We start from the raw sequence: 24,513 nt of genomic DNA on the forward strand, positions 1-24,513 counted from the left end.
TCCCCTGCTGAACTTACCACACCGACCTGTCCAACCAGCCAGCAAGTCCACTACACGGCGAGGCATAACCCATTGCAAGCCAAATAGGCACAAACCCATATACCATAATTCCCTAGAATACTCACTATGCCACATAATATGATGCTATGATGATGATAATGTTGAAACAATTATGAGCAACCTTCACAAACAGTTCTAGAATAATATCTTGCTGTGAAACTTCTTCTAGCTACAATTAGGCAATGAAACTATGAGTAGATTTTAAACTAATTCCCAAAAGAGAAATTTCAAGCTTCCATATGTATTCATTCAATTGACAAGGTGCTTAAAGTGGCTAGAAATCATCTTTAGTTACAAGGAAAATTGGAATTGCACCTTAAAATCAATCATTGAAAAAAAAAAAAAAAAAAACTAACCAATAGCATCCAAGTATTGCTAAGAGGGAAAGAGAATGAAAAAAAAATGTGATAAATGAAACCAAGAAATAATAGAGTCACACTATATCTAAACCTTCACAACACATTTATATATCAAAACATAAAGATTGCAAATAAGAGAAGAAAGCATAAGAAGTATATTACTTTGAGTTGAGAAATAGCTCCTTCACCATCAAAACAAGTTTTTGTACAATCCTTCAATTCTTAAGCTACATTGCGAACAACCCGTTTGCCAGAGTTCTAACTATAGACATGCTAACTATAAACTGAAAAGAGAAGAACAAAAAAATCTGTGCAAGACTAAAAGAGAAGAAAAAGAATTCTCATATACAAAAGATTTTACACCATGCTTCATCGGATTGTGTCGGATCGGAAATTAATGAAGTAATTAATACTTCAAAATCAGCATCAGCAACAGAGTCTGACTTGGATTGACTGCATACTTCAACCAGGGGTGGTAGATCAGAAAATATTTGACTCAATGGTTCATCTGGGAATGTGGGATCAGTTATCCATGCAGCAAACTCTTCATCCGTAAAAGTATCAGCATCCAACCGTCTTTTTTTGTGTTCTTGGGCTTGGGCATCTTCTTGTCCATTTGACATCACACCAGTTGTATTGGAGGTTGAGGCCTCTTCAATGACAGCGGCAGTAGAAGAAAAACATCCAGAAACCCATGCAGCAAACGCTTCATCATCAGCACTAGGCATCATAGGCTCAGGCTCAAGTGAAATCACAGCGGCAGCATTTGTAGTAGAAGAAAAAGCTCTTTTGAGACCTCTTCCGTTGGCCTCCTCACAATCTGACCCTGACCCTTTATTTAGTTTATAGATGACACAGAGGACTGTGTTCATTCTTCCAAATTCCTGATTTGCCAAGGAGAACTCCTGCATTACCCAATTAGTTTTATTGAGTTTGGCCGAATGAAGATCCTTGGCCTTAAAAGAGAGCATCCTGTCGATCCCAATAACATTGCCCTGAGAATCATAGATTCTTTTGGGCTTGCTTTTTTCAAGCCAGGTTCCGCAAGCGGTAGCCCTGCACACACGATTGCCGGTTGTTGTTTTGAGGTCGGTGAAGACGTAGAGCTTGCGGTGGAAAGTGTGTAAATGATAGTGGGTATGAGAATCATATATTTCCCATGGAGGAATTTTGCCATATACCTCACAATCATTCACAATAAAATCAAAATGATGATTTAGGTGAGTTTGTTCAGCATCGTTGACCTTCTCCATTAAAATCTTCATCAACTCTTCATCTGTAGGATCATATCGAAACCCCACCATCTCCATTGTTTCAGGAAATCAAAGAATTTTCTTTCCCATTTCTATAAACACGTAGGAAATCGTATGAAATTTTTTATGAATGTTTGATAGTCTCAAACTTTTTTATGAATGTAAAAAAAAATTTATGAAACTTTTTGATGAATGTTTGATGAATATAAGAAGTCTCAAACTCAGACTAAGAAACTTTTTTTCTGGAACAAATTAGAAGCTCTGAATATATAAGGGGCGGTCTATTAGGGCAAGGCTATGGCTACGTGTAATATAAATCGCAAGGCTAAGAAGGGGCGGTCTATTAGGGCGGTTATATATATTATATATAAAATTATTACTAATACCGTAAATATACCATAGAAGGGCATATAATTATTACAAATACCTTAAAAAAAGCCCAAAATCAAGAGGACAGTTCAAAAGAAATGGTTCACTGCTTCAAAAATACTTCAGCCCATACAATACCAAAAAATAAAAAAGGTTTTGTGGGCAGTATAATCTTTCCATATTTCAAGCCCAATACGACTCCCCTCCATTCAAGCCTCAAAAGATAATAGATGGTATTTTTTTTTTTTTTTTTAAATAGTTTCAACCTATGACATCGGCTTCTGATAATAACTCTTTATCATTAGACCAAGACACCAATCTATTTTTGGTGTAGGCGGAGATTGAACCCCAAATCTCTTATTCAACCATTAGAAACTTTATAAATTGAACTAATTGGAACCCACATAATAGATGGTTGTTATTATATACGAAGGATCGATTAATAAAAATCAAGCACGAGTTATTATATTCAGCCGAAAAAATAAAAAATAAAAAAAAGTACGAGTTATTATTATAACTAGTAAGTTGCCTGTACAATGCACAGATAATTTTGTAATATTTGATATAAAATGGTTTAGGAGAATGTTGTACATATACATAAAGAATGGCAAGACTTAAGTACAGTACTTAGGTGTTGTTCCTTAGGTTTCCTTCTTAAGATTCTGCTACATGGTTTTTTTCTCATGGGATAGAAGTGCATTTTTTAGTTAAGTAACCATATGACTGAATCTTAAGAGAAGAACATAAAAAACAACACCTAAGGAACTGTACCTAAATTTTGCCTTAAAGAAAAAGTAAACTAAATTAGAGTAAATTAACACATACATTTTGAGATATCAAATTTTAGTTTAGTAGCTTCACGGTACATTTGTAGTCTTCTCAAGGAAATCTTAAATTTTTTTTTTTAAAATCAAGAAACCAAAAATAAATTCAAAAGAATAATAAGACCATAAAAATAAATTAATTTATGTTGTATTCACATACTGCATACCATGAAATAAATGTATGTCCAACTCTCTCACCATCTTTCACTCACTGATAGTCCGATATTAGGACATGATGTGGGCAAGTGCGTATGCATGTGTCTTATGATGATTTAAAACCATGGTAGAATATGGCTTTACATTATGCATCAAATATTCTCTCTACTTATCAATAAAATAAAAAAATTAAAAAAAAAAACAAAAAAAACAAACAAACAAACAAACAAACAAACTATCCAACCAAATTATCCAAACCAAAATCATATTTAAGCCCCAAATTTAAATAAATAAATAAAACCTATAGTGGCTTGATGGTAGTGGGAGGCCAATATGAGGAGGTGGCCCCTCAGATTCCTCATTCTCTCTCTTACAAATGCTTTATCAATCTTAGGTTTTTTTTGGTAATAGTGAAATAGTGTGTTTTATTTAACAATCCACAACATTTTTATGTCTCTTTATCTCTCCCTAGGGCCTTATGTTGTTAGTTATTACTATTAATCCTTAATTATTATCATTTTTGCTTTTGTTTTAATACTAAAATAGTAGGTATGCTAAAAAAATGAAAAAGAGAGAAATGTGGGTGTAAGCTTAGACAATTAATGAGATAATAGTAAAAATAAGTTAACGTGAACTTTTTGGTAACAATAAAAATAACTTAATAAAAAGAGGTAAAAAAATGATCTAAATGCAAAATTAGAGCGTCATATGGAAGGATCTCATGCACTTAATATATATATATATATATATATATATATGTGTGTGTGTGTGTGTGTGTGTGTTAATTGTAAACGTGGCAGAAATTCAAAGGAGTATTTTTCCTACATGTCAAAACCACTTTAATTATAAAAAAAAGTTTTTGCTATTAAATATGGTATTTGATATAGTTTTTAACCAGTGTGACCCACGAGATTTTATTAATGTCAATATATATGTTATGTATTTGGTTTAAGTTATTTAGACTAATAAAATAAATAAGTAATGACAAAAAAATATAGTAATATCATATATTAAGTCATCAACAAAAAAACATATTTATATATATATATATATATATATAATGTCGCATTAATTTATGCTTCTAGTTTAATCTCAATCATAAACTATTTAATATTGAAAATTGAACAAATCAATTCATGGTTGTTGTGAATTGATAATATCTCATTATTTATCTTACATCTATATATTACTAAAAGCTAAAGCGTAGCATTTAATGCTGCTACTCTCACGTTGCGCCACATCAGCTGTCACATCATTCTTTTTTTTTTCTTTTCTTTTTTAAAATATAATTTGTCCTACAATTTTAAAATGATTTTTACAATTTTCAGCCCTATAAATGCAGCCCACTACTTATTTATTTACTTCCACTATCACCCTATAATAAATCCAACCTACTACTTATTTATTTACTTCTACTATCATCCTATAATAAATCTGTATAATTAACCCAGCTTACCTCTTATTTATTTAATTCCACTATCAAACCCAACCCAAAGTCTTTTCAGTTCAGTTTTAGGGTTTTGTGTGAGCATTTTCAGCTTAAAGGAAAAAAATAAATAAATAAATAACGTTGAAGCCTTTCAAGCTTTAGGGTGTATTTTTTTTTTCCCAATTTTCTTATGATTGTTTTTAACATTTATTTTTTTAATATTTACACTTCTCCAACCTTTCTCTCTCCCTTACCATTTCATCTCCCCACTATTTCTTCAATCTTTTTCCCTCCCTTACCTTTTCATCTCCCCACTACCCTTTACATTAAATATCATTCCTCATCTTTCCCTTCATCTTCCTTTATTTTTACCTCTTCTTATTCACACTCTCTTATTATAAATTTGTCACTATCTCTTCTATTCTATGCAATAGTTTTCCGTCACAAAAAAAAAAAGGTTCCCTCTCTCTTTTTAAATTTTTTGGTGGATTTTTTTTATTTATTTTTCTTGCATCTCTACTTTAGGTTGATAATTTTTTATATTATTTAAAACTCTATTTTGGGTTAATGCAATTTAGTTTTGTTTTTTAAATTTTTATTTGGTTTTGTTTTTAAATTGTTGTTTTTTTTTTTTTTTTTTTTTTTTTTTTTTTTTTTTTTTTTTTTTTTTTATTCTCTTTGATTGTTAAATGTTATGCTATTGCATTCTAAAGAATTAAATATAGCATACAAAAATATAATATTATTCTATTACATAGCATGATTTGGATAATTTGGTATTTATTCTGTTACATAGCATGTTTTTTTTTATAGTGCTCAATTTAGATGTTAAACTATGAGACTTTACTAATTTTTGTTTATTTTCTAATCCTTTGTGGTGGACAAAGTACTCTTAATAGTTGTATTAGAAGTACTCTATAATGCCATTTATTTAAAGAAAAGCAAAGGTTAGCTAAACAAAAATAATCGGATAGGTGACAAATTTTAACTTTTGCAATTTTATTTTTATTATTATTATTTTATAATAATGCATGTATAGAAATTTAATTCTTAGATTTTACTAATAATTGTTTATTTGATAATATATTTTGGGCGGCCAAAATTATAATTTCTACTGTAAGGACTCAATTTGTAATGATCCCAAATTCGTATTGGGTTCGAACGTTAAAGGCCCAAACAATAAACTTGTAGAGCGTGGATGTCAAAGAACTAGATGAACTCCAAAAGAAAAACGATTAAACTCAACGTTTATAGATAGATTAGCACTAATATGACGATCAATTTCTCCTTTAAACCAGTTAAGCTCTTTATTTCATAAGCTTTTCTTCTAAGTACTACTTGATTAGAAGTCCCGATCCTCTCTCTCAATGCATTCTTCCATGTTATATACTGCCCTCTTGATGTCATCTTCACCACACACATGTAGGTTGGGTTCGGGGGATCCCTTTCTGTCCCATCTAACACCTTTTGGAACCTCCAACCAGCTGCTTCATCACTGTTCAGGCATCACCTTCACATTAATGTGGCCAGAGAGTTGGTTGAGAGGGAATTAATGCGGAGACAGCTGTTGTTAAAGATATTTGTTTACCTTTTCTTTCTTACCCTTGGTCCCATGTCCCACCTTTAGTGGTAATGTAGCTCTGAAGTGTGTTTATAATAATATGGCGTTCAGGTCGTCCTCGGACACATATTACCGAGAAGGATTTTGTCCTCGAACGAATACTGAACTCATCTCACGTGATATCTACTCTTCTTTTCATTTGGTTACCCTTATAACCTGATATGGGCCTCCTCGGATAGTTTTACGTCCTCGGATGGGGCACAGGCCCAATTAACACGGTTTTAATAATTATTGATTAATCGGCCCCCACATCTACAAAGAAAATAACCTTAATAGATTATCAAAAACAAAGTTTTATTCTAATATTGGTTCAATTAATCATTGTTAATTTTTATTATTCTTTTTTTATTTTACGTTTTTTTGGTGTTTTGGATTGTTCCTATATTACATTTATGATTGTTCCTATAAAAAATAAAAATATAATTACGAAATACATTACTCATTATTAGATTAGTTTAATTTGTAAATTTTTTTTTAATAAAACCACCATAAAAATAATTATCACGCGCAACTCACGGGTTCGTGTCTAGTATATTATAAAAGTTGGATCACAAACTAGTCGATGCACAAAATCGTGCAACATGTCCCATTACTGAAGCATAAAAAATTAACATGTAGAAAAATCCTCAATAAATTTAGGGGGATATGGACTAATAATTTTATGTGGCAAGTTCCAATTTGATTAAGAATGAAAAAATGAAAAACCAAACCCAATAATTTTTTGTAAATTAAAAGATCCTCAGTAGTCCACAACTCATTCTTGACCAAAGTAATCCCTACACCAATTAATATATAATGTCATAGACAAATAACAAATACAAAGACATAAACAAACTCATTCTTGACCAAAGTAATCCCTACACCAATTAATATATAATGTCATAGACAAATAACAAATACAAAGACATAAACAAAGCCTTTGGGATGCACTTCTAGTATGGATATAATAAGTGCTAGAAATGACTAATAGTGGTTTTAGACAATAAATAACTTTAGCAAATTTTATTTAAGTTATTTACAGTAAATCCAAAGTTACATGAACAAAGAATCATGAACATAGGAAATCTAAGGTGATAGTCATCACAAATAGAACAATTGCAAAGTTACATATATTAAGATTAGAAAGTTAATTACATGTATAATGAAGTGAAGAAAATTATTGAATGCTCCGGAAGTACCATAAATGCGTACTTTCCTCTCTCACGTGGGTCTCACCATAGATTTAATTAGTGAGATCCACAGTTATGTGCGAAAGAGGGGAAATATGCATTTTTGATACTCCAGAAATACTTAATAATTACCCAGCGAAAAAAACTCAAACTTGAAGGAAAAAGTAGTCTACATCAATCAGTCTCAATCAAATTGTCTTAACTTCCCACGTTACCTTTTTTTTCCCCCTTTTTTGAGTTATTTTTTTTATTACACTATTGCTAACCTTCAATTTCAAAAATTTTTTTTTGAGAGAGTTTCAACCTATGGTGACCGCTCTTGATGATAGCTCTTTATCATCAGACCAAGACACTAATCAGTTTTTGGTATAGGCGGGGATTGAACCCCAGATCTCTTATACAACCATCAGATACTTTACCAGTTTAGCTAACTGGAACCCACACCTTCAATTTCAATTTCAAAGTAGCATGATAACTATAAAATTTAGAATAATATTATATTCATTGAATAGTTACAAAATTAGGAATGCAAATGACTAAAGTAACACATAACTTTTCCTTATTCTTGGTTCATGAAAACTTACCTTAGCAATGGACAAAGAACAATCAGATATTGAACATGATTTGGGAATGGTAAAATGCTCACAAATGATCTGGTCCACTTTTTTTTTTTTTTTTTGATAAGTAATAAGATTATATAAACTAGATGATATCCCGCGCGATGCGCGGATGCTTTATAATTTCACTTTCAAATAATTTATAACTAATTTTTATAACCCATATAAAATATGTAATCTTGTGGTATAATATTTACATAATTAGCTTCAATTATCTCATTTATTAAAAAAGAAACATAAATTACTAAGCATAACATAACTAAGAATATGTATTATTGCATGAGTGAATTCATGATTATTTAATTTTTTAAGTTACATGCACAATTATTATTTTCACATCCTTTGAAAGAGAGCGAGCATATAATTGATTTGGTTTGTGAGTATTAACCTAACTCTTATTTATTTTATTTTTTTATTTTTGGAGAAGAAACCTAACTCATATCTAGCAATGAATGGTTTCAGAAATAGATACCAAAACTACATATTTCATCAACATGGTGCAAAAAACACACCCTTAAATTGCCAAATTATTATGAAGTAAATTACTCCAAGTATTTCTTGAATCTTATCAGCTAGCTACAGCAAAGATACTAATTGTCAAGGAGCTACATGGTATTGATTTTTTAACAAATATACCCCAAAGTACTCCTAAGAGTAGTAAAGTCTTGTATGTAAACCACCAAATTATGCCCAACGCATTAATTTCTCAATCATTGTATCACTATGGAATAGAGTTCAGAAGGAAGATATTTTTGTTTAACCACAACCATCTTTATAAAGAAAATGAAAGAGTGATATCTCACCATTGTTCAACTTATTAATAGTAGCGTAATGATTCATTTATAATGAGTTTTTAGCATCCTTGAAGCTTCCAATACACATTATCTGTGGCCAAATTCACTAAGAAATATATCCTTTGGCACCAAGACCAAGTCTTCTACTTGGAACTCTCATTGTGTATTTCTCTAGAATATATTGAATACATACCAAGAACTAATACCCTAAAAATGTTCCGCACAAAAGGGACATTTTTGCCGCCATGAATTTTCAATCCAAGTGTTGCAAATATGTCTTTAGTTATAATAAAAGCATTGCCTATGTAGTAATCAAACACTGCAGCTAAGGCCTGAAAGAAAATTTAAAAAAGGAGACTGAATTTTCTTTCATAGATCAACTTTATTACAATCATGATCCAAGTTGGAGAACTAATAGATTCATAAAGAATTTCACATAGTCAAGAAAAGTAGCGGTAGTGACAAAATTTGATAGTAATTTTTTGAAAAATACTCAAAGAATGTCATATGCTAAGGTGCAACTTCTAATTGGAACTGGTTCAGTCTAGAACTATGATAATAACATAAAAATTAAAGAATTAGTAGTTATACTAATTTTTTAGGCTGCTTGACAAAACTTAAGAGGATAAAAAACTAATTGAAGTGAGATAGGCATGCCAAGAGGATAAAAAAAATTAATTTTTTAACCTTCTGTGGATAGGCATGCCAACCCTCAATCTTGAGCAACACTTGATACACAACTGATTGAAGTGAGGTAGGTGCAAACAATGCAATCATTGGAAATTTGTTTGAGTCTTTGGGGACCATGATCCAACCAAGGTAAAATAAATAAAAAAGTTCAAAGATTGAAAGGATAAGAACTAAGATTAACCATTTCAGTTTATAAATTTTTTAAAGAGTGTATGTATTAACAACAAAATTGATAATATGCAAGCTCTAATATACCTAGAACAAAAAATTATGAAAATTTCTAAGGTAACTGTAAAACACATGAAAATTTTGAGTAGGGAAGAGAATAGGCAGTAAAAAATAGATAAAAGGTATAAAACAAAAGGATTTTTTTTTTTCTTATGGCGAAGGGCTCCAAAAATTTGGCTAAGAGATGAAATTTTTTTACTTAAGACCAACTATTACATTATTTATGTTGGGTTCTACTTCTTGCAAAATAATGACCAATTGTTAATACACTACTTAACCTCACCTTTAGTAGCCATACATAACAGAAGCTTGACACTTATAGCTTGGGTTTTTTTCGCAGTTATGGTGTGTAGTTATATATGATTTTGTAGTATTAGTTCTTACTCCATTGCCATTTATAGAGATTATAGAGTTCTGCAACTCTGGCAATTGGTTGTTCTTGGTCTGGAGATTGCTAACTATGTATTTTAGGTCCATAAAGGTATTCTATCAGGGAAAGCCAATTTCAGAAGCTCAGAAGTATCAAAGCTCATTCATTTGATTTGTGGGATTTGGCTGAACCATTAGATATAAATTTACCTTGATTAACTACCATCAGAAAATCTTGTGGCTTCTTCAAAATCCAGCAAAAGTCATGAACACATATGCCTTTGCATTTAATTGACAACCTTAGACTTCTAGTTATGTACCTACACCTATTTTACATGACTAATGTCAAGGACCCAAGATCACAACCAATTACCTAGAGCCCTGGACAACTCTACCTGCACCAAAAAAAAAAGAAAAAAATCAACTTGAGCCTTTACTTTCTTTTTGACACTGAAGGAAAGATTGAGATTCAACCACATAGTTTAGGAAAAATTGGTTTTTTGGTTGTTTGACCAAATGTATGGGAAATAGAGGAGATTGAGACGGAAATAAGAAGGGTCAGAATTCAGAATAGCAAGAGGTAAAAATAAATGAGCTTGTGTAATTAAGGAGACGTTTGGGTTTCCTAAGAGACATACTTGAAAGTTTAAGCGTTATTTTATAATCAATTGAAAACCTTTAAACGTGATTTTAATCTTTTATAGTCAATTGAAAGAGAGGAGTGAGGTGTAATAACTTTAACATTTAACAGGGAAAAAAAAAAAAAAAGCTGGATGGTTTAAATAAAAGAGCTAACCATAGAAGGCGCCACTTGACAGAGCCTCAAGCTCTCTCGCATGAGGTCTCTGCTTTTATGTATATAAATAAATAAATAAATTGATTAGATATACAGGAAATTGTGATGAGTGTACACTGGAAATTGTGATACTGCATCCATCCAAAACATTAGAAGTTTTTCCCTCTACAAAGACCATCAATTGATCACGTATATGAGTAAGAAATTGTGCATACAGGCTTGCTGTAGAAGTAAGAAATTCGGATTTGTAGGTCTATCCCATCTCCACGTAATATAATTCCCCTGGAGTCTTTTCCTTGTGTGTTTGGAATGTTTTTATATCTTTATATATAGAATATCTACGTTTCCAGGGGGCAAAAAAAAAATATTTTTGCCATAGGACCTTTAAGTATTTTCATAGAAATTGAACAAAATTATCAATTTAGGTCACACTTCTTCATTTTTATTGGATGAGGATTTTACTTATAGCAACCCAATCGACAGTTTTTCAGGTTTTGAAACGAAACATGAATGCATGGCTGAAGAAAACTTTGTGAGATTTTTTACTTAAAATTCTTCATATCCCTTTCTCCCCATAATTTTAGAATTCCTAACCTACATAGATGTTGCCCCAAAAGATGAATTTGAAAATTACTTATGAAAAATTTAATTCAATATACACAAGTTATCAATACCTTATCAATGGAATTAACTACTCTTTCAGTTTAATTTTTAATATAAAAACATACTTCATTATTTAAGTCGTACAAAAAAATTAATTACAGTGAAAATCATTCCTACCAACAACAAAAAATAAAAGAAAGTACTCCACATTGTGCCAATAAGGCTATATATATTTTCTAATATCCAAGACTCTTGACTAACTATGAGCACTGACATTCTTCCTACCATATAAAAAGCATCTGAATTTGTCACCTACACCTTCCTAAAAGAAGTCTAGGTAAACTTCTCCAGCTTATTCACTGTTGAGACAATACATGTTGCACAAGATTATGCTGGTGATTATGCTGCAAAACAAGAGCTCACTCAAACTCAACAGGTCGTTCTTTGTCAAGCAATAAGACAACTGTGCACACTACATGTCGTCCAAAGCATCAGAAGTTTATACCTAGCAGTGCAAGTTATCATTCCCTTCCTATGACATAAATATTCTAAACGACTATCATTGGTTGAAGACAATTCTACAGTAGTTTTGGTTATAATTCTTAGAGTTGGTTGAAGTTTATTATACTTACTGTCATGTATTGTTACAACAGATTATATGGCTGCCAAGAATACTTAGGCTTCAATACATATACAGATACAAGAATAAATACTTATCAATTTACTACCGATTGGGGTATTCAAATAAGATTGAATTAATTTTTTGCCTCCTCAATTTTTGGTGCATCCTTGCCCCTCACTCTGCATTCATTTCTCCTCTTCTCCTCAGACTCATTCCTGCACTGCCACGCACTTCTCCTTGTAATAAGTAATAGAATTTATTGAGAATAAAAGGTTGAATCTATGTTCATGATGATGAATAAAGCACCTTGTAAAAATACAATCAACTCAAACAGAAAATCTATGATTGCAACACACTTTAATTCCTTCACACTTGTCACATGAACAGGTAACGTTGGCAAGTTCAAAAGAGTGATCTTATAAGAATAGCATGGCCTTTTGATATATATGCACAACAACAATCCACATACAAATATCAAATACTAATATATAATATTGCCACAAAAGGATAATGTAAAATTGGGATAAAAATGAAGTTTTAGCAATACTGCCATGCCAACAACTAAACTAAAGGAAAAGAAATAACAAGGGTTTCACTTCATCCATACCACTAATGATTTCACTTCTTATATGCACGCCACTATCACCATCTGCTTAGTAGGATGCCACATTTGCTCCATCAAGTAAAATAAGGCTCTCCATGAAAGTAGTTACATACGAAGGATGTTGGATAGGATAGGATCCTCCTTCTCATGTAGAGTTTCAGTGTCAACTAATACAAACCTAGATCCCCTGCCCTCTAATCGTTTATTGAGGCAACATAGCAGAAGTGAACCATACTCAGTGAAGGCAAGGCAACAAACCACTCTTTCAAATGGTATAACAGAATGTTTATTCCAAGACTTAGCCACACCGTACTCCTTCAAAGGCAAGGCAATAAACCACTCTTTCAAATGGTATAAGTATAACAGAATGTTTATTCCAAGACTCAGCCACACCGTACTCCTTCACCATCAAAACTAGTTTTTGTACAATCCTTCAATTCTTAAGCTACATTGCCAACAACCCATTTGCCAGAGTTCTAACTATAGACATGCTAACTATAAACTGAAAAGAGAAGAACAAAAAATCTGTGCAAGACTAAAAGAGAAGAAAAAGAATTCTCATATACAAAAGATTTTACTCCATGCTTCATCGGATTGTGTCGGATTGGAAATTAATGAAGTAATTAATACTTCAAAATCAGCATCAGCAACAGAGTCTGACTTGGATTGACTGCATACTTCAACCAGGGGTGGTAGATCAGAAAATATTTGACTCAATGGTTCATCTGGGAATGTGGGATCAGTTATCCATGCAGCAAACTCTTCATCCGTAAAAGTATCAGCATCCAACCGTCTTTTTTTGTGTTCTTGGGCTTGGGCATCTTCTTGTCCATGTGACATCACACCAGTTGTATTGAAGGTTGAGGCCTCTTCAGCGACAGCGGCAGTAGAAGAAAAACATCCAGAAACCCATGCAGCAATCGCTTCATCATCAGCACTAGGCTTCATAGGCTCAGGCTCTGGCTCAAGTGAAATCACAGCAGCAACATTTGTATTGAAGCATGAGAACTCTTCACCAGCAGTAGTAGAAGAAAAAGCTCTTTTGAGACCTCTTCCGTTGGCCTCCTCACAATCTGACCCTGGCCCTTTATTTAGTTTATAGATGACACAGAGGACTGTGTTGATTCTTCCAAATTCCTGATTTGCCAAGGAGAACTCGTGCATTATCCAATTAGTTTTATTGAGTTTGGCCGAATGAAGATCCTTGGCCTTAAAAGAGAGCATCCTGTCGATCCCAATAACATTGCCCTGAGAATCATAGATTCTTTTGGGCTTGCTTTTTTCAAGCCAGGTTCCGCAAGCGGCAGCCCTGCACACACGATTGCCGGTTGTTGTTTTGAGGTCCGTGAAGACGTAGAGTTTGCGGTGGAAAGTGTGTAAATGATAGTGGGTATGAGAATCATATATTTCCCATGGAGGAATTTTGTCATATACCTCACAATCATTCACAATAAAATCAAAATGATGATTTAGGTGAGTTTGTTCAGCATCGTTGACCTTCTCCATTAAAATCTTCATCAACTCTTCATCTGTAGGATCATATCGAAACCCCACCATCTCCATTGTTTCAGGAAATCAAAGAATTTTCTTTCCCTTTTCTATAAACACGTAGGAAGTCGTAAGAAACTTTTTGATGAAACTTTTTGATGAATGTAAAAAAAAAAAAAAAATTATGAAACTTTTTGATGAATGTTTGATGAATATAAGAAGTCTCAAACTCAGAGTTAGAAACTTTTTTCGGGAACAAATTAGAAGCTCTGAATATATAAGGGGCGGTCTATTAAGATTTAGGGCAAGGCTAAGAAGGGGCGGTCTATTAGGGCGGTTATATATATTATATATAAAATTATTTATAATACTGTAAATATACCATAGTGTGGGCGGTTATATGAAACTCTTGCGGGTTATCATCAAAATCTGCTCTTTTATCATATACAGTAATTATTACAAATACCCTAAAAAAAAAGCCCAAAATCAAGAGAACAATTCAAAAGAAATAGTTTGATACTTCAGAAATTCTTCAGCCCATACAATACCAAAAAATAAAAAAGATTCTGTGGGCCGTATAATCTTCCCATATTTCAAGCCCAATACAACTCCCCTCTATTCAACCCCAAAAGAGAATAGATTTTTTTTTTTTTTTTTTTTTAAGAAGGGAAAAGAGAATAGATTGTTTTTTTTTTTTTTTTTTTTTTTTTTTTTTTTTTTTTTTTTTTTTTAAGAAGGGAAAAGAGAATAGATGATAGTTGTTTTTTATTTTTATTTTTATTTTTTTAAGATAAGCTCAACTTATTGTGTTTGCTTATGATAATAGTTCTTTATCATTATATCAAGATATCAATAAGTTTTTTGTGTAGGCGGATACAACTCCCCTCCATTCAAGCCCCAAAAAGATAATGGATTTTTTTTTTTTTTTTAAAGATAAGTTCAACATATGGCATTCGCTCTTCATAATATTTTTTAAATTTATTTAAGAATCTGTTTATAAATGCTTAACCATAGTTAGTAAAGACACTACTCATAACTTTATAATTAAAATTCAAATTTATAAAATACCACAACATTTGAAATGGCAATCTCTCCATAACTCATTGGGCAAAGAAAATGGGGGGAAAAAAAGCAAAAGACATTACTTAATATTTTGAATATACTTCAATTTAAAATATTAAAATAAGAGAATTTTATTTTAAAATTAAGGATAATTTGGAACCTACCTTAAGCACAAGAAGGTTAGTAAACAGTATTTTAATATTAATTTAACAAAGTTTGGTCAAACAAATGTAAATGATGAAAATATTTTTTCCTTTTAAGTTTGGGTAGAGTGTCATTTCCTCAAATCTCAAGGAAGGGGAATGTAATTACCCCTATAGTATTATTATTATTGTTGTTGTTGTTGTTGTTAATAATTGATTTTTCATTTTCTTTTAAGTTAATAAAAACCTTACATATACCTTTTTATTTATTTATAGAATATACATTTTTTTAACCTTTACATATATTTTTTTTTAATGTGAATCTTTACATATACCTTAAGTAAACGCTACATATTCCACTTCTTTAGATGTGTAAAATCATAGACTACTACTTCATAATGATAGTAGCTAATTAGTTTTATCACATTTTTTTCATAATTTCAATTATAACATGTTTTACTATTATCATATATTTATTAGCTAATGATTAATGATTTTCATAACAGAGGTGTTAAATGAGATTTGGCATCGTTTATTATATTTTTAAATGTAATTGTGTATGAAGATTATATATATAAATATATATATATATATATATATATATATAAATTTAAATGAAATGTCAAAAAAGGGATTTTAAAATTTTTTAACTTTATTTCTTATGTAATTTCTATTATTACATGAGAACATCTCCTTTTAGTTATGAATTAGAGTTTGATTAGTTTCATGTTTAAATATATTACAATGATTGTGTTTAATTATTGATTCAACTTTTTAAGTGAATGTAAAAGTTGATTTTATTGTACTGTAAAGTTTTTAATGTTCTCCATATTTGTCATATTTATTTTTTATTTTTACTTCTCCTTACAATCTCTTTGTTTTCCAATTAATAATTACTAATTGACATTTGATTTCTCTCTCTCTCTCTCTCTCTCTCTCTCTCTCTCTCTCTCTCTTGATGATGATTTTATTGCATTAAATATGTATTGTAGCTTTTTTTTTTTTTCCATTTAATTTTGCTACTCTTAAGTTAGTATATCCATAACTATTCTTTATATTATATTTGGTTTGATATCCTTATTATTTATTTTTTTAATTTAGTGTTTCCCAATTGGCATTTGTTTTGTATTATATTTTTTCTTTGATGTATTGGGTTTGAGAATGAGTGTGTCCCTAGTATTACTCCCCTTTATGAGGACACTTTTATTTATTGAATTTAAGTAAAATTTTAAAATTTTAATTTTTTTAAATAAAAAGGAGAGAAAAATATAAATAATTTAATGATATGGAATATGTGAGGAGATGAATAGTGATATTAAGGTAGAAGGTAGTGGGGAGATGAAAAGATAAAGGTAAGGGAAAAGCTTGGACAAAGTGTAAATGAAAAAAAAGAGTACAATTTTTTAAGGATAATTTTATTGATTTGAATTTAAATAAAATATTCCATGTTTAATTATTAAAAAAAAAAAGAAAATATAAATAATTTAATGATGTGGAAGATGTGACTGAATTTAAAAGTTGAATTACATAAGATGAGAAGAAGAAAAAAGTAAAAATAAAACAATAAATACCAATAAAGAGAACAATTGCACATAAAAGATTTTTGTTTTTTCTTAGAACTCTAATTAAGATTGATGGTTTTTTTTAATATGTGTTTTTGTATTGCATGTGTTTTTTTAATTTCCCATCAAAAAGTGTTTTCTTTCCCTTTTATAATTTTGATTGAATTTTGGTTTGGATTAATACTTAGTTGTTTTTGGAAATAGAAATTTGAATATGCCTACCGGTTTTTTGACTAATAAATTATTATAAAATCTATTTTTTATTTCTTTAGTTTTATTTTAATTTTGGTTAAGTTAACATTGTAATTTTGTGATATTTTTTATTATTATGATAATTTCCTTATTCCTTAAGAGATGAGTTGTATATTAAGCAAATGAAACACACTACAACAAAGTTAGAAGAATATGGTTCACATTAAAAAATATTAATGAAATACACAAAAAATATATTAAAATGATATATTTGTAGAGATAAAAAGATTAAAAAAATAAGTGTAATTTTTTTTTTTTTAAAAAAAAAGACAATGCTTGAAGTAATTTTTACTTTTTATATATTATACTTCATTGCATAATATTTATATTTCCACACATCGCGCGAGTCTGCAGTTAGTTTCCTATAAAAACTAAATGATTCTACAAGTCTTCTATTGGGAATAAATTCTAATCTTAGGTTGCTAAATGCAAATGTAGGAGAAAGTAGAAACATGGTAAGAGAGAATAAGAGCATCCACATCAGTGGGTGGAAACTCTTGTATAATAGAAAAAACTACCATTTTTACACATTCTGAAGCAAAATTGCTCTACATCAGTGCTTCCAAAGTCTTGTATAATCATGTATATTTTTCCACGAGCTACAGTAACCGTGGATATATACACGGTTACTGTAGCTCGTGTATACAATATTTTAATAATTTCTGGTTCGCTCGTTTTTTTCTCTCTCTTCTCCATCTGCACAACAAACCATCCCTCATCATGTTCTTTCTTCCTCTGAGACACACTCCCACAGAAACAAAATCAAAAATCAACTACAAACATAAAAAATCAACCACAAAATCAACAACAAAATCAACCACTAGAACAAAATCGTTTGATCGGTGATCGGTGATTGTGGATCGTGGATTGGAGAGGCGATTTGGATCAGTGATGTGAATCGGTGTTGATGGAGATCGGTGATGAGTCGACGGAGATCGGTGTTGATGGAGATCGGTTTTAATGGAGATCGGTGTTGATGGAGATCGGCGTTGATGGAGATCGGTGATGGGTTGACGGAGATTGGTGAGATCGGTGTTGATGGAGGTCGGTTTTAATGGAGATCGGTGTTGATGGAGATCGGTGATGGGTTGACGGCGATCGGTGAGATCGGTGTTGATGGAGATCGGCGTTGATGGAGATCGGTTTTGACCGTGAAAGAAAGAAGAGGAAGAAAAGAAAGAGGAAACGGCAAAGATAAAAGAAAAAGAAAGAAAGAAGAAAGAAAAGCTCTAGTGCCTTTGGGTTTTGACCGTGAGAGAAAGAAGAAGAAAGAATAGGAAGAAAAGAAAGAGGAAGCGGCAGAGATAAAAGAAAAAGAAAGAAAGAAGAAAGAAAAGGATATATTGGAAAAAGAAACGGTAGGTAAAATAATATTAAAAAAAGAATATAAAAATATTATTTATATAAAATATAGTGTATAATAGATGAACTGATGTGGGTGTTTTGTAAAATTGGATGTGTAAAATAGAAAAGGTAGCTTTTTCGGTGTAAAATAGATGATAAATTTACACGAACTGATGTGAATGCTCTAATGGGTTGTCCTCATGGTTAGTGTAATAAGCATGTGATATGACTGTGGGCTTCCTTTATAATAGAATCTTTTGCTACTCTTAGAGCAAACAAAATGACGCCTTATCCTCACCCAAAATGTTTTCCTATAATGACAAACTCTATCTTTTAACCTCTAAGAAATGCAATGCAATGGCCAAATGCTATGCCCCTTCAATATATTGTCTCTAATCAAATAAACAAAGGCTTTTATCCCCTTTAGGTACACGTTTACACGGAATTCAATTATTTTCAATTTTTTATGTAAGAAAGAATCATCAACCTTTAACACCCCCTCTCCCCCCCCCCAAACAAAAAAAAAAAAAAAAAAAAAAAGAAACCATCAACTGATTCAATTAGGAGTTATAAGGAAAGAAACAAAAAAATAGGATAAACATTTTAACATCGCAATTAAAGAAAAAAAAAAAAAAAAACAATTTAAAAAACAAATCTAAATGGCATTAACCAATGTGGAGTTTTAAAGACTTCTTGGTTTACCTAGAATATAATAGAGAGAAAAAAATGAGACTAATACTAATTCTAGGAAACATATATACAGAAATAGATATAAGGATGCTAATTAAAGAATGTTGGCAATACCATCAATCCCATTTGAAGCTTAATCATAGCTCCACTAATTTGCTGACTTTCCACTTTTGGTTGGTATATATTTTGGCGTTCTCCAATGCCGTAAAATTCCTTATTGTCTGGTTTTACTTGAATTCCGACAAACTACTCGATTAAATTAAGTGAGAAAAAGAGCATAATGATTTTAGTGTAGAAAAAAAAAAAAAAAACAAAGAATTCCCAAAGATTAGTAATTTGGCATAAATAGAAGAATGTATAAAAAAATTCATCGAAAAATTGAGAGAGAACCTTTTTTTTTGAATTCTGGAAAACTAACCGATTAAATTAAGTGAGTAAATGAGCATAACGATTCTAGTGTAGAAAAAAAAAAAAAAAAAAAAAAATAAAAAATAAAAAAAAAAAAAAAAAAAAAAAAAAAAAAAAAAAAAAAAAAAAAAAAAAAAAAAAAAAAAAAAAAAAAAAAAACAAAGGATTCCCAAAGATTAGTGATTTGGCATAAATAGAAGAATGTAAAAGAAATTCATGGAAAAATTGTAAAAGGGAGAGAGAGAGAACCTTTTTTTGTGAGAGAAAACCATTCATAGAGTGGAATAGAAAGTTACAAATTTATAGTAAGAGAGTGTGAATAAGAAGAGACAAAATAAAGGAAAATGAAGAGAAAGAAGAAGAATAATATTTATGTAGAGGGTAGTGATGAGAAGAAAAGAAGAAGAATAGTATTTATGTAGAGGGTAGTGGGGAGATTAAAAGGTAAGGGTGGAGAAAAGTTGGAAAAAGTGTAAATATTAAAATAAAATAAAAAGTAAATGTTAAAAACAATTATAGGATTTGACAAAAAAAAAAAAAAAAAAAATTATAGGAAAATTGGAAAGAAAATGATAATGAAATGGACGGTGATGTGGCTCAACTGGAGCGTAGCAACAATAGATGCTACGCTTCAGCTTTTAGATATATATAGATATAGATGGGGCTAGGCAAGCCATTCATTTTATTTATTTATTTATTAGTTTTTCAGGTTTTCTTCTAACTAGTTGCAACCTCATGCAATGTGTGTGAATATATAACAAATTTATAATTAAGTGTAATTTATAAAAAGTAACAATTACTTCAAGTATTACATTTTTTTTTTAAAGACTTCTACAAGTGTGTTTTTGTCTTTTTATCTCTACAAATATACAATTCTATTGTTTTTTTGTATTTTTGTGTGTTTGATTAATATTTGTTTTAGGTGATACATATTTTTCCTAATCTCTGCTATAGGGTGTTATATTTATCTAATATACAACTAAATTCTATAAGTTTCAATTTTACTATACAAATTGAGTAATCATATTTCCAACTTAATCTTATCAAGTAGTATGGTTTATGCCTCGAGTCCTTGCATTTATTCTTCAAATGTTCTTTTCTTATTAGTTTCAAATTTAGCATCTTCTTGCCATTATTTCTATTTTTCCCACATAGGAAGATGATTACTCTCTCTCTCTCTCTCTCTCTCTCTCTCTCTCTCTCTCTCTCTCTCTCTCTCCGTTTTGGTGGATTTATAATTCTTTCTTACATCTCTATTTTAGATTAATAAAATTTTGTTTTGAACTCTTCTCCCACACTTTGTGTGTGCGCGCGTGTGCATGTATATATATATATTGTGGATTTTTAATTCAAACTTGTATACATCTCTCAATTAAGTTGAAATTTTGTGTTGAACTATATTTTAAATTGATCTAATTTGGTTCAATTTTTAAACTATTGTCTTTTTTTATTTTTTTTTATTTGATTGTTAGATGTAATCCTATTTTAATATAAATATAGTATATAATGATATTAAATTACATAGCACGATTTAAATAATTTGGTGTTTACAAGTTGCAAACTTTTTTTCTAGAGCCAATTTTTTAGGTTATAAGAACAAGCCTAATGGCCAGTTCCTAGTTGGACCAACTATCAGGTCCAGGTTTTATAACCAAGATTAATTGTCCTTGGACCTAATGAGATATCCTTCCCTTGTAAGTAATGGGTGGAGGGTGAGGTCATAGGTTCAATCCCACGCGGGTGCATGAGTTGTGCACTTATCGATCCAGAAATAAAATACAAGAGCAGAGAATCACCTTGCTTTACACCACCTAAGCTAGTATAGAAGCCTGTGTGACTACCAAATACAAGAGAAGAGAATCTCATTGTGATATTGCAAGCCAAAATCCATTTCCTCCATTTTCCCCAATGGTAAATCTGACCAGTACATGAAATATAAATTCCCAATTTATCTGGTAAAGAAAAATTATGGAACAAAAATTCCTAAATTGTATGGCCATGCATCTTTTATATATATATATATAATATATAAATATAAGTATGGCCATGCATCTTCAAAAGCAAAATGAAGGCAGAATAGAAAAATAAAATTGGTAAAGGGCTTTTACAAGCATCTATCCATGAATAGTGAATACAAACATCTTAGAAAAGGAAACTTCAACACCAAAGTAGATAATCAATGATCTTCAAAATTCCAAGCATTTCCTCCAAATCCAACATCAAAAATGCAGCAAAAGACACAAAGGTTCCAATACGGGTTACAAAATTAATACTACCTGTTATATGTTTGAGCCTTTAGGCTTGCTTTTTGCAAGCCTCTTGTTGCCTCCATCATTACAATATTAGTAATAGAGCAGCTTAGATCAGTCATCAGCATAAAATTACTTAAATTCAAACATACAATACACACAAAACATAAATAATCAATTTATACCTTAGTTAAATATTCAAATTAAACTAAAGTTGGTTCAACAAGTACAGTAAAAGTAATGCAATGAATTTCAGGGGAGAAAAAAAAAGTAATGCTATGAGTATAATTTTGTTTCTGCTCATTAGCACCCAAAAGTTTATGACCTATAGCATTTAATTAACAGAGTTTCCATATTATTAGCAATATCTAACAGATATCCAAGATAGCAATATGTAATGGTCCTAATAAAAGATAGCATTCTTTCCAGTAAGTTCTAATAAACTCTTCTCCAACTATAGTGAAATGAAATGCCCATCTTTCCAGTGTATTAATTATCATGTTTGTATGACTTTTTTCAAGAATATAAAGCACAATTAAATCATAACATGGTGTTCTACAAGGTTGTAACACATCTCTTTCTGTAAACTAGCAGGGGCTACATTGCTCAAGCTCTTATCCTACATTCAAGTGGACCAACATTATTCTCTTCTCCTAGCCCTAGGTTCAAGGGGATAAGTTGCTTGGGCACCCTTTCTGTTCCTTTCTTCAGTCTATTCTTTGCAACTCTCCTTTCTACCTTTCTCATGCTTTAAGAGAATAAATTTATTATCAATTTATTATGGTTTATGCTACACGTTTGACAGATTTTTTTGCAACGCTTTATTGCTCACTGATGTAGCCCTAAGATCAAGAAAATTCAAAGAATACTAGCAATTTGCAGGTTTACTGTTTTTTTTTCCCCAATAAGTAGTAATTTTGCAAGTTTTCTGACAAAAGGATGAAAAAGTACAAGCTGAGATCAACTGCTACACAAGGAGGCCTAACCAAGAATGAGAACTACAAGAGGTGGATATGCATTATAGATGATATCAAATGCAGAATACAGGAAAAAGCACCACCCATGCATTCAGAGGTCTCTAAGTCAATTACCCATGGTGACGACATTGAAATAGTTATGTAAGCAGTAGCAACTAGAATAGCATCAACAACCATAAGTAGATCAACAGTCTTTTTAAAACATGTTTCTTTTAAATTCCATAGTAGTATAAACCATAGCGTGTTTTTTTAGGACAGTACTAAAAGAAACACATCATCTAAGCACCTAAACTTGTTGATCCACATGCCCTGACAATAAACATGTGATTGAGCATGTGAACACAGTACGTTTGTTTAGCAAGATCACATACATTGAAACCAATTCCCTCTCAATAAATTAGCTTATGGTCATCAATATTAAGGTTAAATGTAGCACACAAACAACCAAAGGCCATGTAGCTTGAACCAGGGAAGTAAGAACATGATCTGGGAATGGTAATATGCTCACAACATGATCTGGTCCACATGTTTTTTTTTTTTGTTTTTTTTTTTATTTTATTTTATTTTATTTTATATATATATAAGTAAAAAGATTATTATTATTATTATTATTATTATAATATATATATATATATATATATAAGTAATAAGACTATATAAATCAGATATACAGGAAATTGTGATACTGCATACATCCAAAACATAGATATTTTTCCCACTACAAAGACCGTCAATTGATCACATATGTGGAGAAGTAAGAAATTGTGCATACAGGCTTGCTGTAGAAGTAAGAAATGTGGATTTGTAGGTCTATCCCATCTCCACGTAACATAATTCCCCTGGACTCTTTTCCTTGTGTATTTGAAATGTTTTTATATCTTTATATATAGAATATCTATGTTTCAAGGGGGAAAAAAACAATATTTTTGCCATAGGACCTTTAAGTATTTTCATAGAAATTGAACAAAATTATCAATTTAGGTCACACTTCTTCATTTTTATTCGATGAGGATTTTACTTATAGCAACCCCATCAACAGTTTTTCAGGTTTTGAAAAGAAACATGAATGCATGGCTGAAGAAAACCTTGTGAGAGTTTTTACTTAAAATTCTTCATATCCCTTCTCCCCATAATTTTAGAATTCCTGATCTACAAAGATGTTGTCCTGAAAGAGGAATTTGAAAATTAATACCGATTGGGTTATTCAAATAAGATTGAATTAATTTTTTGCCTCCTCAATTTTTGGTGCATCCTTGCCCCTCACTCTGCATTCATATCTCCTCTTCTTCTCAGACTCATTCCTGCACTGTCACACACTACTCTTTTCCATAAGAAATAGAATTTATTGAGAATAAAAGGATGAATCTATGTTCATGATGATGAATAAAGCACCTTGTAAAAATACAATCAACTCAAACAGAAAATCTAAGTTTGCAACACACTTTAATTCCTTCACATTTGTCACATGAACAGTTAACGTTGGCAAGTTCAAAAGAGTGGTCTTATAAGAATAGCATGGCCTTTTTAAATATATGCACAACAACAATCCACATACAAATATCAAATACTAATATATAATATTGCCACAAAAGGATAATGTAAAATTGGGATAAAAATGAAGTTTTAGCAATACTGTCATGCCAACAACTAAACTAAAGGAAAAGAAATAACAAGGGTTTCACTTCAGCCATGCCACTAATGATTTCACTTCTTATATGCACACCACTATCACCATATGCTTAGTAAGATGCCACATTTGCTCCATCAAGTAAAAT

General features: G+C 30.9%; 2 protein-coding genes across 2 annotated transcripts; both read right to left on the reverse strand.

The window, feature by feature from the left end:
- Positions 1 to 760: 760 nt before the first annotated feature.
- LOC115985306 (NAC domain-containing protein 91-like) lies at positions 761 to 1,729 on the reverse strand. Its single transcript, XM_031108261.1, has one exon. It carries the CDS (start codon positions 1,727 to 1,729, stop codon positions 761 to 763), a length of 969 nt encoding a protein of 322 aa, XP_030964121.1.
- Positions 1,730 to 12,668: 10,939 nt separating this feature from the next.
- On the reverse strand, positions 12,669 to 14,126 carry LOC115985307 (NAC domain-containing protein 102-like). Its single transcript, XM_031108263.1, has 2 exons — positions 13,194 to 14,126; positions 12,669 to 12,878 (listed from the first exon to the last, which is right to left on the reverse strand). Exons 1-2 carry the CDS (start codon positions 14,124 to 14,126, stop codon positions 12,669 to 12,671), a joined length of 1,143 nt encoding a protein of 380 aa, XP_030964123.1.
- Positions 14,127 to 24,513: the final 10,387 nt, after the last annotated feature.

This window comes from Quercus lobata, chromosome 4 (genome assembly GCF_001633185.2).
Source record: "Quercus lobata isolate SW786 chromosome 4, ValleyOak3.0 Primary Assembly, whole genome shotgun sequence".
Classification (NCBI taxonomy): domain Eukaryota; kingdom Viridiplantae; phylum Streptophyta; class Magnoliopsida; order Fagales; family Fagaceae; genus Quercus; species Quercus lobata.